Source organism: Tenrec ecaudatus, chromosome 4 (assembly GCF_050624435.1).
Source record: "Tenrec ecaudatus isolate mTenEca1 chromosome 4, mTenEca1.hap1, whole genome shotgun sequence".
Classification (NCBI taxonomy): domain Eukaryota; kingdom Metazoa; phylum Chordata; class Mammalia; order Afrosoricida; family Tenrecidae; genus Tenrec; species Tenrec ecaudatus.
The window spans coordinates 189,655,320-189,675,775 of record NC_134533.1 but is presented as its reverse complement, the minus strand read 5'-3'; the positions used below and the strand labels follow the sequence as shown (position 1 = coordinate 189,675,775).

Genomic DNA, 20,456 nt, shown 5'->3' with positions numbered 1-20,456 from the left:
GAAAACCATATTAGTTTTTTTCAACATTATGTTAACATTAGAGAAGCACAATTATTTATTTTATAAATAGTAAATTTTTCCACCTCTTATGCACAAGCATCCTCCATCTTAGTATATAAATTCCAGATATGTAGCCAATGGCAGACAATTCTGGCTACTTCTCCGGTCTGCCCTTCATGTCACAAGTCCCGAGGAAAGCAGAAAGGGATCTTCTCATGGAGTGTAGATGACAAGGTCACAGAGGCACTGACACAGGAAGTATGCCTAAGTGTCCCAATGAGTTCAAAGAAATTTGGTAGAATGCAATGCTAAGACACCACATAACATATCGCACTATAGTCCTGGATTATCATTTCCTTTGACTTTAAGAAAACGAGTCTGAAACAATGAACGTGGATTTTAAAACCAATAGAACAGTGTTTCTTGTCTCCGAACAGGTTGCTATTGCCAGGCAGTTGTCCCACTCCTGGAAAGAGCTGGACCTTTGTTATGGAGCCGATTATCCGGACGTCTCTCCCTCCTCGAGACCCACGGACTTTTTGGTTAATAGCTGCGCACTGAGCCTTGGCACCACCACGGTGCCTGTTCACCTACTTAGTCACTTAACTTTTGCAGTTTTTTGGTTCCTTAAATTGCCTAGGCAAGACCCTTGAAAGTAAATTATGCTTTAGAGTTCCCAAAGAAGGAAATTCAAGAGTTGCCTGCTAATTTCAGCAGTGTGTGATTCACCCAAACACAAAATAAAATGTGGCATGCAGGAGCTACGCTCCACAGAAAAGCAAAATGCAAATGACTTTACTTTTGACTCCACTCCTATCTTGATTTATGAGCTTCAGAGAGAATCATTTGCCATTGCCACGCCTCACCAGGATAAAGGAAATTGGGTAGAGCAAAAGGAATTTGAATCCAATTGTACTTGTGGCTCTCTCAGCCATGCATTGTGCAGATTAACTAAATAATTATTTCAAAGTCCCTTTCACAGTCTGCATATTGACAGAACGCTGAACTCTCAAAGAACAGAGCAGGGCTTCTCAAAGCTCTGAGATAGAGGAGAGGCATGGCCCCTCATCTCCCATCAGCTGATCTTATAAAATAAAATAAAAATAATTCGTCAGAAAGATGGAAAAAGGACATACGAGAGATGCGTCAAACTTTTTCATCATCGGCAAGAGATGCAAGATTGTGCTGCTCAGTCGTTATAAACGCGTTTATATGCTCACTCTGAACTGTGTATTTATCTCATCGCCAACCTGTAAACGGCTCTTGGCGCAGTCTAGGCCCATGAGCCACACTGGGGGTAGAATTGAGTCATGGGATAAGTACACTTGTGCTGGCAAAAATGGTTCATTCCTTTGACTCAGCGTAATGGTCAATACCATTAGCATTGTTCCTCCCGTTTGTGCTGGATAGGAGATATGAGAGGCGACCTTCCTCAAAGAGAGCTGTCTCAAGTTTATTTCTCCCTTTACAGTTAACTCTAAAAATGGATTCCCAACAGTGCCCTGGCCCCTCATCTTGGCCACAGGATAGAACATGGTGACTTTTGGAGCTTAAAGAACAAAGAAACCACCTTGGGGAGCATGCAAAAAAAAAAAGAGGAGCTGATACCAAGGTCTCAAGTAGAAAGCAAATGTTTTGAGAATGATGAGGGCAACAAATGTACAACTGTGCTTGACACAATGGATGTCTGTATGGAATGTGATAAGAGTTGTACGAGCCCCCAATAAAATGATTTTTTAAAATGTCATTCAAATTCAAATCCAAGAAATTATGGTTTCAATTGACTTCCTCAATGACTGTAATATCTGGAGTACCTTTGAGCTTTAGCCATTTCAGATTACTCTCGGGAAGTACAAGCGGTTATTCTAGTTTTAAAAGCAAATGAGTGTGCTGTAGCAAGTTGATCGATGGTGCCAACTATTTGAATGTCCCTCTGTATCTCACGAACTGTGCATCTTAGCCTTTTCAAGGACTGCTTTTGAAGTACATTGCCAGGTCTTTCCTCCAACATGCCTCTTGATGAAGCAAATATGCCAACTTTTGGGTAGTGGTCAAGTAGTCAAATATTTGTGCCACCGAGATTAACTAGCTTTAGAGATGGTGAAGTTTGGATCCAGGGTTTTGTCTTAAGACACAGGGAAAAAATATTCACCAATCAATTCGAACCCCTTAGATACTATGTTTTGCGAGGGTTTCCTTTTGGGTGCCTTCTGGTGCAGATTGGTCTTGAGTCTTAAAAAAAAAGTTCATTGTTATTGGGATAGGAATAGGCTTCTATTTAATATCACTGTAGTGGTTCGATGTTTTGTGTCAAGTTGAAGATATATAAAAGTGTAGCGGTGGAATCCAAACTGTCGATCAGGTCAAAACCTGAGGATACCTCCTTGATGTCATAAGCCTTCTGGTATAAGAGTGTGAGGCTCTGGGAACTGCTCCCTGTCTGCCCCATTGGTCTTTTTGCTTGGGGAGAGCAGCCAGTACCCTGCCATGTTTCCACCGACCATGGGGCCACATAACTTTGCACCCACCAGTCTATGTACCAGTCTATGATCTTCCCGCATTCGTTGTCCCCGCAAAGGGTCTTATGGACTAATATCAGATGCAGGAACTTGAATTGGCCTGGGATAGGATGCCTTCTTGATATATAGTTGCTTCTAGATATAAAGTTCTTTTTTATACATAGACGAGTGTTACTGAATTCTTTCTCTAGACCACAGGTCTGCTCTCTGCATCTCTCGAGCCCGATGCTCCTCTTTTCATATATGTATGTGACTGAAAGAAAGTTGAAAAACTTACATGATATTACTCAGATAATGGTGATTCCCTTTATTTGTAAAAATATATTTATGGTGCACAAATAAACTTATAATTATTGTGAAGAAAAGATTGGCTCTTCCATCTCAAACCTTTGCTGACCTCCACTCTAGACAAGCCAGTCTAACACAACCAATTAAAACGATTTGTCCATGTATAGCATACATTCTTGATTGCCCGTGTATAGCACAAATTCTTCTGAGAGTGACATACTATAACTCGTCCCGACCATGGATACTGTAGACGGTCTTTGTCATAATCATCCAGGCACAACAAGAATCTTGTTCCTGAAATAGCTTACTTTCTTGGAGTTAAATCTTCTGAGATTCTAAAGGCTGTTTAGGTAATTAGCTATCATAATTCGCCAAGGCCCTGACAGCTGATGAAAGAGACTAGTAAAGTTCGCTGTGAAGAGATCAGCTAGCGCTGTTGTAGATGAAATTGAGCTGGACTTGGATCACTGAACCTGAAATCTAGCCGGGATTCAGTGATTCACAATCTGGGCAATTTGTGGCACATCATTTTACCCCACAGAGCTCAGCTTGGTTTTCTTGTCTCTATCCTTCAGAGCATGCATTAAAAACAAAACCACCTTTACTGCATCCAGTGGATTCTGAGTATTCAAAACCCTACAGGACGGGGTAGAACTGCCCCTGGAAGTAACCTTGTAAATCAGATTTACAAAAAAGGAGTGTAAAGTGACTTCCTTACAATCCAGGTCACTTGGTAGTGGAGCAGATTGGCATTCCTTCACTAATGGATTACTGAAAAAACAAAGATAGCCAAAACAAAACAACAACAACAACAACAAAACCTGTTGCTAACAAGTTGAGCCGAACTATATACAGTGACCTTATGAGTATTAAAGTAGAGTTGTACTCCGTGAAGTTTAGAATATTTATCTATAAAAAGGCATCTACTGGGCATGAGTGTTACCTTTGTTGATACTATGCCACTACAAACCATGAATTATTAAATCCCATCTCCATTCTAGGAACAGTTTGCTTGCTTTAAAGCAACCGAGGCAGAAGGCTTAGAGAAAGGCTTTAAAAACTCCCCCCTGCTTATCAGCACCAAGCATTTGCTCATTTATATAACAGACATTGGGCTGATTTTTCATTGGAAAAATGAGTGGTTTTTAAGAACACGTGGTTTACTACTAATCTACATGCGACACTCCTATCCTTGCATAACTGATATCAATCTGGTGATCCTAGGTCTTAGAATCTGGTGTGGCCATTTGGGACTGAAACTTAGTTTTATCATCTCTTACCCCAGCTTATCAAATACTTGGCTGCCTAACGCATAAAGAAATCTGGCTGATCCTTCCCCTAGATTTCCGTCGCAACAACTTAAGTATAAAATACTTAGGAAAGAAACCTACAGAGTGTAGACAGTTGACATGTATGGAAAGCCAGTTTGTGGAGTCAGTTATTGCCAGCTGGCTAGTAAATGCTTGTCCATGGAAGAGCTGGGCTGGAGTTACTTCCATCAACACACATCAGAGGATAGCTAGTAACTGCCCAGGGAAGAGAACTACGCCCCCACGGGCTCGGAGAGTGGAACGCTACCCAAACTAGCCAAGAACTGTCAAGTTTATTGACACTTTGGCTGAGGTGGCAAATGGGTTATGCATTGAGTTGCCAACCACAAGGTGAGTTCAAGACCACCATCTGCTTCATGGGAGAAAGATGAGGCTTTATTTTCCTGTAAACAATCTTAGAAACCCACAGGGGCAGTTCTACCCCCACACGATTGGGTTGAGTGTGACGTTTGAAATATCAAGATAGGCATGCAGAGTAGATGGCAACATCTAACTAGACCAACCATAAACCACTGGACTCCAAAACAATAAACGATTTCAAGCAAAGGAGGCCCAATCTGGTTCCAAAGAAGAGAACTTTCCAGTGACACACATGACCCACACAGGGCTGCTGTTGTGTGTGTGGAGGTTTATTTAGCAACACTAGAGTGCAGAAGGTTAGCAAAAAGAGGACGACCCAGGACTAGATGGACTGACACAGTAACGGAAACAATTCAGCGCTGACTTGACAATAATCACACAATAGTTGTGAGCACAGTATAGGAAAGGCAACGCTTTTCCCGTTATGCATGGACCTGCTCTGTGTTGGGGCAGACTTGCTGGAAACTAATGGCAACAACAGAGATAATTAAAACACAAGGCTAGTTGTTATCGCTGTTATTTTCCCCAAACATACACACTGTTCAATGTGGCGTGATGGATCAGATGACCCTACTGGTCCTTTTCCTCATTGCAATTCCATTCTTAGAATCTTCATAAGAAGTAAGCAATGAAAGACCCAACTTACTCTTGGCTCTGGCACTGGATGCGAAATTGTGTTTGCTAACCTCATAATCATTGTAAAGTTATCTATACAATAGAGTAGAAACAGATGAACTTCAAAAGCACCTTTCAATTCTACACTGTCTGTATTTAAGTGTGCAGCATGAATCTCCAGAACAATTACTATAGCAGAACATATTTAAGAATAAGAGAGTCTATATCTTCTTTTTTGGTTCCTCTTACTTGCTCAGAATTAAGTTAGTAGGCAAGACAGTCTAGGAAGTAGGACAGATGTATTCCTTAAAAGAATAAAGCTTCAGTACCTTTTTAGATTTGGCACACAGTGGAGAAAACAAGTGAGCATGGATTGTGTGCTAAACCTCAATCTTTAGTGAAAGAGGAACAATTAACATACACAGACATCAAAATAACTGGAAAAAATAAACACTACAGTAATTTATCACACTGTCACTTAAGAAAGGAAACAGAATATTCTGAGCCACAGAAAAAGGTACAGACATACCTCAGGGGGATTGTATGTTCTGATCCAGAGACCACACGAAAGCCAACATTACAACAAAGTACGTCAGAAGAATTCTTTGGTTTTCCAGGGCACATTAACATTATACAATAAGCTATATTATCGTCTATTAAGTGTGCAATAATAGCATCACAGAAGAGTTTGAAGTATTGTGAGATGACAAAAATGTGATTTAGAAGCAGGAAGTTAGCATGTGTTGCTGGGAATATGGTGTCAATAGACTTGCTCAATATGTGTTTGCCAAGAACTTTCAGTTTGAGACAAATGCAGTAAGATATCCTTATAGATGTTGTGGTTACACACATGACTAGCAATGGCAAGGTCTATCTATGGTTCAAACCCACCAGCTTCTCTGTGGGTGCAAGTTATGGGAGTGTACACTTCCCTAAAAATATCTATCTTGATAACCTTATGGGGAAATTCTATTCTGTCCTATAGCGTCCTTGTGAGTCAGAATTTACTCAGTGTTGGTGAGTTTTTACTTAAATTCCTATTTAAAAATGAAAATAAATGTATTAAATGTTAATCTTGTATTGTTCATTTGGCTTTAATCACCAAATCTGGATTTTCTATATTTAAGACATCTTGTACTTTGGGATCATTATCAAACATAGGCTTCACTTTTATAAACTTTTGGCTTTACAGAAAGCCACAGGCTTAGGAAACATGCTTAGATATTTGTTGCCATATGAAAATGGATAAGAGAAGAAGGCTTCTTAAGCAGATGTCAATTAGGATGCTTTTGCTATACAAACATGACACAGTTAATGCACAGAAAACACTATATCCTTCCTCAAAGGACAAAGAAATCAATACCAATATTTATTAGCAATCAATACCATATTTATTATAGTATTTCCCACCTCACAAACATTCTTTCCCTGTACCAGTTGTGACTAAGAAAGACAGGCTCATTTTTCTACCCATAAATTTCCTCTGGCTGCCTACTAATTTCAATGACAGCAGCTTTGCTATAAAAATATCAGTAATAGCAGTTATTAATGTGCAACTAACTAATAATCTTTTGAAAATAATGAATGAGAGCATTCCTAATCAATGTTTCCATGACTGTGACCACTCTGTCCTCCCCATGCTGTGGTGAAGAGGTGGCGGTGGGAAGGAGGAGTCAGTGAGGGGTGAAAGCACCCCAGAGCCGGAACAGCCAACAAAATGCAGAGCCAAGAGGACAACAGCCATTGCTTTTTGAAAGGAGACAGCATGTGTCGATTCACATGTCGACATGAAGGTTCTGAAGAATTTATTTTCAAGGATAGCAACAATTAAATCGGAAATTTCCTCTTGGCATTCGACCGTTGCTTTCATCCCTCCCCAATATTATATATTGTAAATTCACATTTAAGTTATATTCTAGAATACTATGTATAAAATGTTGTTACTCTGAAACTCTAAAATATTTCACCAATATGTTATCATCAGGAAAACCCTCTTGCATATAACACATTCTGTTGGGGTGTGTGTGTGTGTGTGTGTAACATGGTCAGTCTGATGATGTGTTGAAGCTTTTTCCTCACAGGGAATATATGTGTTCTTTCTAATTGCATAAAATAGTTGATGCATATAATAAAGTACAACGACTCCGGCACATTCAACAGGCAAGCATTGGGATTTTCATATGATGGTTTTCTCCAAATAGAGTGAAAAACAAACAAGTCAACATGAAATTATAGATGAAAATTAAGATGATGGCTTGATCCTTACTAATAACTTTATACATTGATAATATCTATTAGATAGAAGTGGTGGCATAGGGGTTATACATCAGTCAACAGTTCAAAACCACCAGCCGCTCCATGGGAGAAAGACGAGGTGTTCTACTCCCATAAAGAGCTACAGCCTCAAAAACCCATGAGGGCAGTTTTACCCTGTCTTGTTGGATCACTGAGAGTTAGACAAGGTGGAAGTAAGTAGTATGGTGAATAGATCAATATCCTTATGCTATGACATCAATGGTATGGTTACTTTCTCTTCCATTAAATATCATGTTTGGCTTTGCATGTGTTCCCTGTTTATCTATCAAGGTGTCCTGATGGCACATCGTTAAAGCACTGAGTTGACTGAAAGCTCAGTGGCTCAAACCCACTAGATGTTCCCTCAAAAGGACATATGGCAGACTAGTTTCAGAAACATTTGGATCTTTCTAAACATTGTGGAGTTAGTTCTACACTGGCCTACAGTGTCACGAGTTGGATTGTCCTAGCTGATAGAGGGGGTGGGTCAAACTGCATGCTTATTGTTCATTCACCCATTCAAGTATTATGAGTTAGGTCTTTGTTACATACAAGTTCCTGACCTTGTGCTATAGCTACTGCAATGAGCAAGATAAATACAATGATGCTCAGATTCCAAATTGAACTTCATCACGATCATTTACTCTCCCTCCTCTGAATTCAGATAATACAGAGTCCCCAATATCTTATGTATTGGAGTCGCAATAACCAACCCCACTTACTACTGTTCATTTCTATTTTTGGTTTTTGAACATCTTATCTTCTTAGCACTGATGTATTACCTCTAATGTTGCCGTGCATAATTTACAATACTGTCACGCTTAGCTATTCACTCACAGATGTTCGATTTCTTAGTTTGCTGTTCAAAACACCACCATATAGCAGGTTGTGACCTCGATTACCTACCACCATTGTAGCAGACTTCCACCACATAGAAAGCTCCAATAATGTTAGTGTTGATGCCAAGCATCCCAGCAGATAGGAAGTTGTGAAAGGTTCAACTGTAATGCCATATAGTCCCCATGACAGCATGCTGCTTGCCAAAGATTTGAGTCTAAATGATTATTTTTGAGATCAGAGAAACTAGAGGGGTTAAATCTAAATAGCTGGAAAGCACAGGTGAAGCTAAAACTGCCTATTAAGATGTTTTGGACATCCTATTTGAATTTGTCAGAGTGAATGGACTGAATCTTTAACTCATTAAAAAATAACAATTTCACTGTACATATGCCCACCAGTCATTAGGACTTTGATTTCATTGCTAGGACACTAATGCCAATTTCATGATGGCTTAGTCCTATAGCATGGCTACAGTCAGCTTATGGATAAGGCCACTCCGTACAGAGTCAGTTGTTAGTTTGAAAACAATTGTTCCAGGTTCTCTAACTTGAGTACTTGCACTGCTTACCTCCCATTTTGTTTCCATTCCATTTCTCATGGAATTCTTGAGCAAAAGCAGCCATGCCATTGAAAGGTCTGCTCTAAAAATGAACGCAAGGAAGCCTCTAGAGATGACATAAAGATAAAAATCATTAAGGACTCTGACAATGCCCGGAAAGGTGGTGAGATGTAGTGCATCATTTGATCTCTCGACTGCTGCTTCCATGAGCATCAATAGTCGATACTGAAAACAACAACAGCAATAGGACCGGAGGAAAGGGGGAGACAAGAAATGAGAAGGAGAAGGAAGAGGGACAAGAAGAATGGTTTGCCTGTTTCCAGATAGCCAGGCACCATTTGCTTTCTTTATCCCACTCTGTTACAGCACCCTCATCTTCAGTGATGCTGTATGGGGGCAGGTATTGAGCAGGGGCATGTCAGAAGAACTAATTGCCTTTAGAGTGAACCTATAATTAAATGATGCTGAGCATTTTCCCCTACTCTTATAGAAAAATAATTAGAAGTCGATATTTTGATTAATTAATTAATCTAGCTTCTGCTTTATATATGTTCCATACATTTTGAAATAAAGTTCCTATGGAAAATTCCTTACTTACCCCAAAGGAAAGAGAGTATTTAAACTTCTATTGACTTTTAATGGCGCTCTGATGGCACAGTTGTTATGCAGGGGCTGCTACCCATAAGGCTACCAATGTGAAACCAACAGTCGCAGCTCTGGAGAAAGAAAAGGGGCCTTACTTTTCCATCAAGAGTTAGAGTTAGAAACCCACAGGGCCAGTTCTATCCTGTCCTATAGGGTGGCTGGCTATCTGTTGGCATCAACTCAATGGCAGTGATTTTTTCATGTGTTTGTTTGGTTATTGCCTTTTAGGGAGGACTCGCCTTTTAACTCTGTTACCAGTCTGTCAACTTGTTGGACTATGGTGGCTTGTGTCATGATGATGCCAGAAACTTTGTCACAAGTCTTTCACAAACTAGCAGGATAAATCATGGTAGACGTATTTCTATGGAGATTTCACACTGAGACTGACTTGGACAAAAGGCCGGGCAATCTAGTTCCAATAGCCAATGAAATCTTAATGGATCAACACAGAGCACGATCTGAATTGCTTGCTTTAGACCTGTGTTGGGAATTCCCCAGAGGAGGACATCAGGATCCATTAGCACAATAGTTCTAACACTCAGTTCTAGCATGCTGGTGATCACAGGAAGGGCACAGGACTGAGCTGTGCTTCTTTCTATTGCACGTCACACTGGGGACAGCTTCCAAGAGCACCTAATGCACCCCTTGCACCCTTGTCTTTAGTTGCCATCAAGTTGATTCAAACTCAAACTCCCTGAGACAAAATACTAGTCAAAAAAATAAGACCCACCTATTATTCTTTTATTGAGTAAAAATAATGAAATTCCAGGATTAAAATACAAAATCCAACATAGGGGCAAGATGTTGCAACAAAGAAGTTGGATTATTTATAGCCCTGGGCATGTAGTGGCCTGTGATCTTAAGCCATCCTAGTCCTGCTTTATAAAAGCTAATGCACGTGGATTCAGATGATATTATCAAACGTCACTTGTTTCTAACCTTTCCAAGCCTTATACCCATTTCCATCCTAGGTGAGCTATAGAGAAAATCTCCATTATGGAGACTCTCTCTGGTACCAGAAACAGAATGCTGATAGAAATATGAATATTGAAAATGTTTGGGGAAGAGGCCTTAAAAATGATGAACATGTAATGGGCAATCTTCAATCTTCTATTGCAGAGGGATGAAATATTTTTGCAGTGGCAAATAATTTGTCTGAATTATGCTTAAATATTGGCTGAAGGTAGAACTTTTAAATGATGAACTTGAGTACTTGTCTATGTAAATTCTAAGCAAGATCATAAAGGGGAAGGGCGGGCGTACTATTTTGTCTTTTCACTTATAGTATAATGCAAGAGAAAACAGATTTAAATGTGCACCATGGAAAATGAAAATAGAATTAAAGATTTAGAGAATTTAAGTTGTACAAACTAAGGACATGTGTTCTAGAATGTTCACCAAGGAAGCGGCTACACCAATCTTTCATTAAGAGAGAAAAGTCACTAAATGCATAAATTCGGTCCAGGCTCTCTGTCAGATCCAACCCAGGGATGCATATGGCAGCCAACTCGAAATAAAGGAAAAGAAAAAAATGGGGAGGACATGGACAGTGTGGGTACAGGACACTAACCCACCCATGGGAGGGTATTGTTTATGTCTCCCCAGGAAAGGGAGGGACTAGACCTCAACCCAGTACACCAAACCTTAAGTACAACACACTGGCACAAAGCATAAAAGTAACAGAGAGGTCTGTGGGGCTGGCCTCAATCCCAGCTATGTCCATCCCTTCCCCAGAAGATGGCACAGACATAGCACTGAAGACATGGCTGGGGACAGGGGTGAGTGTGCCCAGAGCACACAGAGCAAACTAAGAATGAATGAAAGAGAGAGACTGAATGAATTGCATCCTGGCCCACCAAGCCCCAAGGACAATATTACTGCTGGCAGCAGCCAAGGCACAGAAAGAACCATAAGGCCAACCTCATCAGGATACAAGATGCCCCCTCACTGACCCACAGCATTGCTGGCGACAGCACTGGAGACACAGTGCAGGAATTTTGTACAGTATGACTACACACACACACACACACACACACACACACACACACGAGAAACAGGAAGGGAGTGCAACAGAACAGCAAGCGGAGCAAAGCAATGAAGTCCCTGAAGAATCACAAAAATAGACTTCAGGCTCAGAGGTCGGGGCTTGGCCCCTCATCAGACTCAGTCAGAAAACATACAGAAAGGTCAGCAGACAGACCTGGAACTATTTGTAGGCCCTTTTTTCTTTTTCTTTTTCTTTCTTTCTTTTTCTTCCCATGTCTACCTATATAAGATAGGCAAAATAAACAATCCCGAGGAGAAAACAAGGAGACTGGTGGTTCTGGGGGAAGCAGGTCAAGGGGGAGGTCGGAGAAAGGGAGGGTGGAGGCAACAAACCCAGGGACAAGGGAACAATAAGAGATCTAAAATCAATGGCAAGGGCGGTGTAGAACACCTAGTGGGATTTCATGAAGTACAATGTGGCCAAGAGGAATTACAGAGAGCTGAGTGAAGGCCAAACATGATAGTGGAACAGGAAGAAAGAAAAGGGAACTAGAAGAAATGGCTAGGAGGCAAAAGACATGCATAGAGGTATAAACATAGGCATGTACATCTATAAATATATAATGATGAGAATGTAGGTCTATATACATATATTTATATGTTAAGTATCAAGATAGCAGATGGACATTGGGTCTCTACTCAAGTCCTCCCTCAACACAAGAACACTTTTTACTAACAACCTGATATTCTGTGATGCTCTCCTTCCCGCCATAATTGCTAGAGACAAGATGGGTTCATGAACAAATATGATGAAGAAAGCTGATGGTGCCTGACTACAAGAAGATATAGTATCTGGGATCTTAAAGACTGGAAGATGAAGAAGCAGCCATCTAGCAGGGAAGCAACAAAGCCCACATGGAAGAAGCCCACCAGCCTGTGTAATCATGGGGTATTAACAGGATTAGGTCCCAGCTATTAGTAGACCTTAAACAAACAATCATATTGATGTGAAAGAGGTGGGTCAGAGAGGAGACTCAAAGCCCTTCTGTAAACAACAGGACATCGCCTCATAACAGGGTTACAAGGAAGGAATGAGTCAGCCAGTGCGATAGTTTATTGTGCCAGCCTGACCGATAAACATAGTAGGATTAACTGAAGGGCAGAGGGATAAATGGCTCGGTGAGCCTCACCTTGCTTGTTCTGTGCCTCAGTTTAAAGGGGTACACTACCTGTGGGATGCCTAGCCTGTGGACTGTGTCGCTGTAAGTTGAGGTCCCTTTAAGCCCACACGATTGGAATGTTCATCTCTGGAGCTGGGGACTGGCAGTTGATGACAGTTGGGGACCTGCCTTGCTGTTTGCTGCCTGGAGATAAATAGCCCAGCTCTCTCTACAGTAGGGAACTGGCAACTGGCGGCTCTCAAGCCTTAAAGGACTGCTAGTGTCTCACTGCTTTATAATTTAACTGTTAATTTCTTGTATTATCTATCAGTATATAATTTAGCGGTTCATTTCTTGTATTACATATCTATCTTTACAAATATATTTATACATAATTACTAGCAATCTGGTTTGTCTCTCTAGAGAACCCTGTCCAACACAGCCAGGGTGCAGTGTAGCACCGACAAAACACACATCGCTCTAGTTCGTTAATGCTTCCTCCCCTCCACTACCATGACCCCAGTTTACCTTACATAGCCAGCTAGGTCAGAGCATGTGCACTGGTACAGCAAAGATCTCTCAACACACAGAATCCAGGAGAGATAAACCTCTCAACAACAATAATAGCAGTAGTAATACCATGAGGGGAGGGGGAAAGGGGGGGATAAAAAGAATAAGGGGGGAACAGATAGCAATGATCGATGCATAACACCCCATCACCACCACCCTGAGGGAACAAACAACAAAAACTTAGGTAAAGGGAAACAGCAGACAGTATAAGATATAAAAATAATAATAATTTATAATTTATCAAAGGGTCATGAGCATGGGAGGGTGGAGGAGGGCAGGAAAAGAGAGGAGCTAATACCAAGGGCTCAAGTAGGAAGAAAATGTTTTGAAAATGTTGATGGCAACATATGTACAAATGTGCTTGATACAACTGATGTATGGATTGTTAAGAGCTATAAGAGCCCCCAATAAAATGAATAATATGATTCATTTTAAGAATATTAAGGTATGGGCCTTAATAAGAATTACCTCATTTAGTCATTATGCAAAAAACAGAGAGAGAGAGAAAGCCTGTGATCTATGTGTCTAGTCAACTAGCACCACAAAGAACAAATCTGAGTGAAGAGGAAAAAGAACAAGAAGAAAGAACACTGTCTTAGGGTCCTACAAGCTGTAAATAGGCCTCATGAGGCACATCTGTCGCCCTCTCAGTAAAGAAAAGGACCATTCAAGGATGCACCTCAGAGATCAGCAGTCTTGATTTCAAAGAGTGGCACCATAGGCTCCGGGTTTCAAAGAGTCAGATCTTTGCCCACTCAGTTCTGGAGTTTGGGGTCAGGGGTAAGGACTACTACCCAACACTATCCAAAGCTGTGTGGCTTCAATACTGAGGAAGCAGAAGAATGGGGACTCGGGTGATGAGTTTGTATTCATAGGAACCAGGAGGATGGGGAAGCCCAATGCTAAAGGCCATTACAGTGGGTCTCCAGGGAGAGCTGAAATAGAGTTGAACTTCTACTGAAAGTCCGGAGGGCAGGGCCAATATCCAGAGTCTGGCGAGTAAGGTCTTTGCCTAGATAGTCCAAAGAACAGAGGCTTGGTCCAAGTCTTGAGAGTTCATGTGAATTGCCCTGTGTGGTATTAGACTAGCTGGGTGTGTTACCCTTACATTCCTTCAGTAGCTTCTACTTGTAATGGGGATACAGACTTTGTTTCCGCTTTACCATGCTTTGTTAGCAAAAGAAACATGTGGTCTAGATCCCTAAGGCTCACAGATGAAGAAGAATTTTGCCTCTGGATACAGTCATCCTAAAGTATTATCCATCCTTAGATGATTCAGAAAATGAGATTTGGAATGCAGAGTTGATTTTACACAGATTTTGGATGATGTGATGGAGTAAATGCACTTTGAATGTTGCAAGGGCATGAATTTTTCAGAGCCAAAGTGGAATGTTATGGGTTGAATGTGTGTTATAAATACCAGCATCTATGCCTGTGGCTATAATTTCATTTGGGAATGGAGTGTCTTTGTTATGTGAATGAAGCAGGGTATATTTTGAGTGAGTGTACTTTTTTTGAGATATAAAGGAGATTAAACAACCAAGAGGTATGAGGCAAGAGAGAGGCCAAGCCACATAAAGATTAAAAAAAAGCAAGGGAGTTTCTCCAGAATTGACACACAGAGAAAACTTCCCTCTAGACCTAGTATCACAAATTCACCCTTCTTGTCTTCTAAACTGGAAAAATAAAATAAAATTGTCCATTAAAGCCATTGTGGTTTGAGTTGGGGTAGCCAGCCCCCATCACTAATCTCAGGTTCAGTAAGCACAACAGTACAGTTGAGATATATAAATAAAGTCACTGAGAGCAGCCAGTCCACAGAGGACCACATGGTCAGCCCCACTATGAGAAATGATTTCCCTCACTGACCAAAGGCCCTGAGGGGGACAGCACTGGAGACACAATATGGGAATTGCACCTGACCTGATCCCACCACACCGAGGCAAAGCACTGGGGGAGTGCAGCGGAACAGCAAGGGAATGGAGTGGCAAGGTCCCCAGGGAATGCTGAAAGTGGACTTTGGGGCAAGGGCATGGTGCCCCAACAGATTGGACTGGAAAACACTCCTAAAGGCCAACAAATGATCCTTGAATGAACTATCTATCTATCTATATATAGATAGATAACGGCGTCGGACACATTTCACAGTAGCATGCTCATCTCAGCCCCACTTGGTGGTCCATGTGGAGAGAGGGGGAAGGGAAGGAGGACAAGGGAACAAGGGAGCTAGGATGGGAGAGGTGAGGAGGAGCTGAGAGTGAGAGCAGGAGAGCCCAGCTAGAGAGGCCGCTATTGCTAACCCAGGCTTATATACCTTTGGGGGCATGCAAGCCCACTAATTACAGGTAAAGACCTACTTTACAGGAAGGGGTTGCACGATAGGTTATACAGCAATGAGACAGGGAGGTCTAGGCACATACACACAATAGAAAGAGGAGGGATTGGGGGTATACATGTGACAAGATGGGCAGATCCTAGATTTAGGATGGCAGGTTAACTTTGACCTGTTCTCTGGCTCTCCATAGGAACCATCAATGACTACAGACCTATCCATTGTCCTTAACAGGAGGGAGTGAGGCTCCCTGCAGTCTGGCAACTGATTTCTCTAAGGGAGGATGCCTGTGAGCATCTGACCTCCCCCCCACAAGCCACCTATCTGCTGTATTTCTGTTACAGTATCACTGGATGACTATGATGATAAATCTTCCAACTCAAAAAGCTGTGTCATGTTAGTACATACCTAGAGGAAAGTAATTGAAATGATGTTGATAAAACTATTGATGATGTTTCTCCATAGAAGCCCCTCCCTCTTAAACAAAGAACAGAAAGAAATAACTTAAGAAAAGCTTAAGCAACCGTGGCTGATTAGGAAGACAATAACTAAATCAATGAGCACTCTTATAACCAGAGACCTTATGCACTTCTTCTTCCGGAATATGAAAATAATATATTCACGAAATGTATAACTGTTAGAATGAATCAGGATTCTCTTTATTAAATCAGAAAAGAAGTAATGCATTTGAAAATTAAAGTATTTGCATAGTCAGGGTAGAACAAACACACATTTACGATTTTAGATAGCTACTCCAATCCCAATGTTCTCTCCAACAAATTCATGTAATTTCAATTTGGATCTATTCCAACAAGATAATAGAATTATAGGTGTTACCCAGAAGAAACTAAAGGGGAGATGTCAAATCACAAGCAACCCAATCCACCAGATCAGTTCTCCTTTTCCTGAGAACAAGAGCTTGGCTCTGAGGACCCTGCATGCCCTGACCACTGAGTTCAGCATAGCTTCCCCACAAATGATGGGATCGATGCTAGAGTAAAATGGAAGGCAGGGACCAGTTTACCACTGACCTTGAAGGTTCCCCAGTACCTTGGCAGGTGCACATTTCGCTGTGATACTTACCGCATTGAAATTGGGGAAAAGGTTGACTGCGGCCGCAGTGTCAAGAGGAAAAGGAAGAAATGGTTTAATATCCAGCGACGGCTGCAGAGGGGCTGGTGGCCGGACCAAGGCTGGGAGAGCAGGGCTCTGGCATGTACCACCTGTGGAGAGGAGAGCACAGGGCAGTCAGGGACAGCACTCTCGGAGAGCCGGGCTTTGTGGGTCACAGGAACAATAAGACTTGGCGTGTATTGATCTAAACTGGCAAGTGGACAAATGAGCGGATTCACTATGAGTTGGAGCGATCCACTTTTTTTAATGATAATTATTTGGATATGGAAATTACACTTGATTTCAAATAATTACTTCCCAACCTGTCATTTCCCGAATCCCTTGGTTGGAGTCAGTAGTAAATTTGCTACCGCTCAAGATCCCTGTGTGCAAAAGGAAACTCTTACACTTGCATCCCTCTCTCTTTGAAAACCAACTTCTGCTCCAAAAATGCACCCAGTCCGAACGACTATTTAACACAACTGCTCTCTGCTAGCACACCCAGAACTCTAGTCGCACGATGACATGCACCTGGCAGAGCACAGACACTGAACCAAAATCACAAGCAGCTGTCCCGTCCTGCCCCTGGCAACTGGAAGACTGAAACCCAGCAAGCCCAGTGCAACAAATTGAGTACTTCCTGGGCTCTTCAGCACCTCTGTTGTCTTCAGAAAGGATCCCCTTGCCTGCCAGGCATGAGTAAGCATGCTTAGAAGGCTGCCCCTGAGCACGGAGTGGAACTAGTATGCCCAGCCAAAACTGTTCTGTTCAGAAGGACCCACCTTCGCCCATCGCACACGGATGCGGAAGGATGCAAGCCTAGCCCGGTGTTCGGAGTTCCCCATCATTTGGGAATTTTCCAAAACATCAACTTGTTGTTAATTAAAGGCTGTTTGAATCCTAGGAACTGTTAAAACCTGCCAGCATTCTTCTAATCTGAGAAGCAGGCAGCAGACTGCAAAAACCTGCTGTGGAGAATTCAAGAAGTCTTAGGAAAATAAGATCCACCGAAGTTTTTTATTTTTCTTACAGAAGAGAGGGAAAGAGGTTCCTGTCTGTGGCACTTGATGGATGCCGTTGTATTTTTAAAAGAAAATGAAGAGATGCTCCATACACAGGGTATATATATGAGCAGAGCGAAAAAGCACAGAAATCTCTATTAAACAAGAAGATCAACAAGTGAAGGTATTATTTCTCAATTTATCCTCCACCTAGATCTACATGCTGGAAGGCGATGTCACTCTTTGGAAGGCGATGTTCCATTTCTCTAACCCAGCAGTTCTCAACCTGTGGGTCACGACCCCCTTGGAGCTTGAAAGACCCTTTCACAGAGGTGGCCAGATTCATAACAGTAGCAAAATGACAGTGATGGAGTAGCAACAATGTTATGGTTGGGGGGGTCAGCACAACATGAGGAACTGTATGAAAGGGTCTCAGCATTAGGAAGGTTGAGAACCATTGCTTTAATCCTTAATCGAATCCTTAATTTACAGCACATCAAAATGGCAGTTTGGGCATCATCCTCCAGGGATCAAATCATTTTTATTGTTGTTTGAATTTGCGGAACAACTTCAAAAAGTCTGAAGAGGCAGGATGAGGGCTGGACATTGGCTAGAGTTGGGCTTCCCTCCCAAATTTTAATAGCATAGGCTTCACTTCCCTTGAAGACAGAGTAGATATTGTCATGATGGAATTAAAAAAAATCCTCAGCATAAATTTTCTTATCTTTTCTCACCAATTCTATTTTCTTAAAGCTTCTTCCCAATAAAGCCCCATGGTCATCCTGCATCCTTTGAGAAAATCGATCAAGATCACTCATTTGGAATCATCCGAAGCAGTGCCCCTTACCCAAGGAGCTGACCTCTCTGCCTTTATAACATTGACCCAGGAGGTTCCCCTGGAAACTACTGTCTTGATTGGATCTTGCTCTCTGGATCACACTGATAAATTCAAAACTTTCCTCCTAGTTACAATGTATTTCTTTACATTAACTTCATTTCATTCAATCTTGTTATAAGGAGCCATGGGCAGATCAGCTCTTTGAACCAGCTGATTTTCTCAGGATTCTTTCTGTATCCACAGAGCTGGAAGCTAGCTGATGACAAGATGGTCACTTAGAATTGGAAATAAGGGACCTAAGGAGATCCTAAGGTCAGTCGCAAGCACATCAGTCAGAATTCCTGGATCTTCTCCCACTAGTCACTAGACTGGTCACAGTTTCTTAAAGTTGATAGTCTTCCTTCTCTTTGCTCACCGTTGAAGTTGAAGTCTTCCTGCGCGTCCTTAATGTTTCATCCATCTACACTCTTGTTTTATGTGGTGCAGCATTTCTGTAAACTTGTGGCAAAACTTCATTATTTGGAAAGATATCCACTTCAGTTTTATTAAAAATTTACATTAGCCCTGACTTCAAAATTTAAAATTTTATTAAAAATTTACACTAGCCCTTTCATCGTTTCGTACATTATAGAGTATACCCTTTATTTTATAGGGACCCTAATGAGATTCAGACAAGTGCGTGTGAAAGCTTGAAAAAAAATACATGGGACAACCTTTTGTTTTCTTTCTATTTTCTGTCAATTTGTATTACCGAGAGAACTTGTCTGCTGCCGTCATTTTTGAAACAAACTCATGCCTACGTATGGGAACTCCAGAAACAATACTTTTGGACTTATCCTAAAATGTCACAACTAAAATCTCTGGCCAAATGCAAATGATCAACCATCATTCTGCCTTCAAATAGTTACCAAGCACAAGATAGAAATTCTGAACCCGGTTCCCCAAAGGCAAATCCAATACCATTAGAACAGAAGATCTGCTAACAAGGTGGGCGACTACAGACCTGTAACACAAGTCGTCTGTGCTGAGCTTAATTAACCAAAAACAAGTGCCAGCAACTCTCCTGCTTCCAGCTAGGAAATCAGCTGGAGCCAAATTAGCAAAAGCAGTATCTTTTCCCATTGTTTCTATTTTCATTTAGAAATATCCTTCAGCAAAAAGGAGGTCAACATTTGACATTTGAGTCTCCAAAACAACAACAATAACAATAGTAGCATAAGAGATAAAGTACATTTTAAAACTACAGATAAGAGAAACTCATAACAAGTCTGCATTCACTACAATACGCTAGTCAGTTTTGTTTTTCTTTTTGACTACCTTGTAGTGGGTTGACTACCAGTTGGCAAACTTCCCTGGTGAGGGCATCGATAAGACTTTAGTAGTGAAAGACCTGTTAGCATTTTAGTACTGCTAAAGGTTTCTCTCTGGATGAAAAATTAAAGTACCAAATGGAATATTTGTGGTCCTTGTTTGGAAAATACAGAAGTAAAATAAGTTTCGGTTGGCTTCCATGGGGAGGCTTAACATGTCCACAAATAGAAAACTTCAATAAATAATTTAAAATTATTGTCATCTAGGACTCAAGTCATGTTTTCCAAGAGTTGTGATGGATTCACACAGGGACTTCCTCATTTAACCCTCACATTGCAAGGATTAATCAAGGATGAAAATAAATTCATGGAGTGAATAGATAAGCTGATACATGTTTTATCAGCTTACTACATTACTCCCACAGAACTTTCAATACCTTCAGTCTTAGGAGTGAATTTTACAGGAAAGCATTCCACTATTGTTTCTAATTCAAGAGATCTAAGCCATTTATCTTCTACATACTGAGAGGCATAAGGAATAAGTATAGGTTGGTTAACATGTTAGGCAAAGTTCACCACATTCTTATCCCCCATTTTCTTACAGAATCTACATTGCATTTACATTTATACAGATAGTTCAAACCCTTTCTCAAACAAGTTTCCATCAGAGAGGGGGAAAATAGAGAAGAATTGT

The 20,456-nt window shown here is 41.2% G+C and overlaps 1 protein-coding gene across 2 annotated transcripts in view; it reads right to left on the bottom strand.

Annotated features, from left to right (window-relative positions):
- Positions 1-20,456, bottom strand: part of ZNF385D (zinc finger protein 385D) — a 362,344-nt gene that overhangs the window by 254,439 nt on the left and 87,449 nt on the right. For both annotated transcript variants that reach the window (XM_075548950.1, XM_075548951.1), the window contains exon 2: positions 16,584-16,723. In XM_075548950.1, coding sequence (XP_075405065.1) covers positions 16,584-16,723 — 140 coding nt within the window. The remainder of the gene's footprint in view (positions 1-16,583; positions 16,724-20,456) is intronic.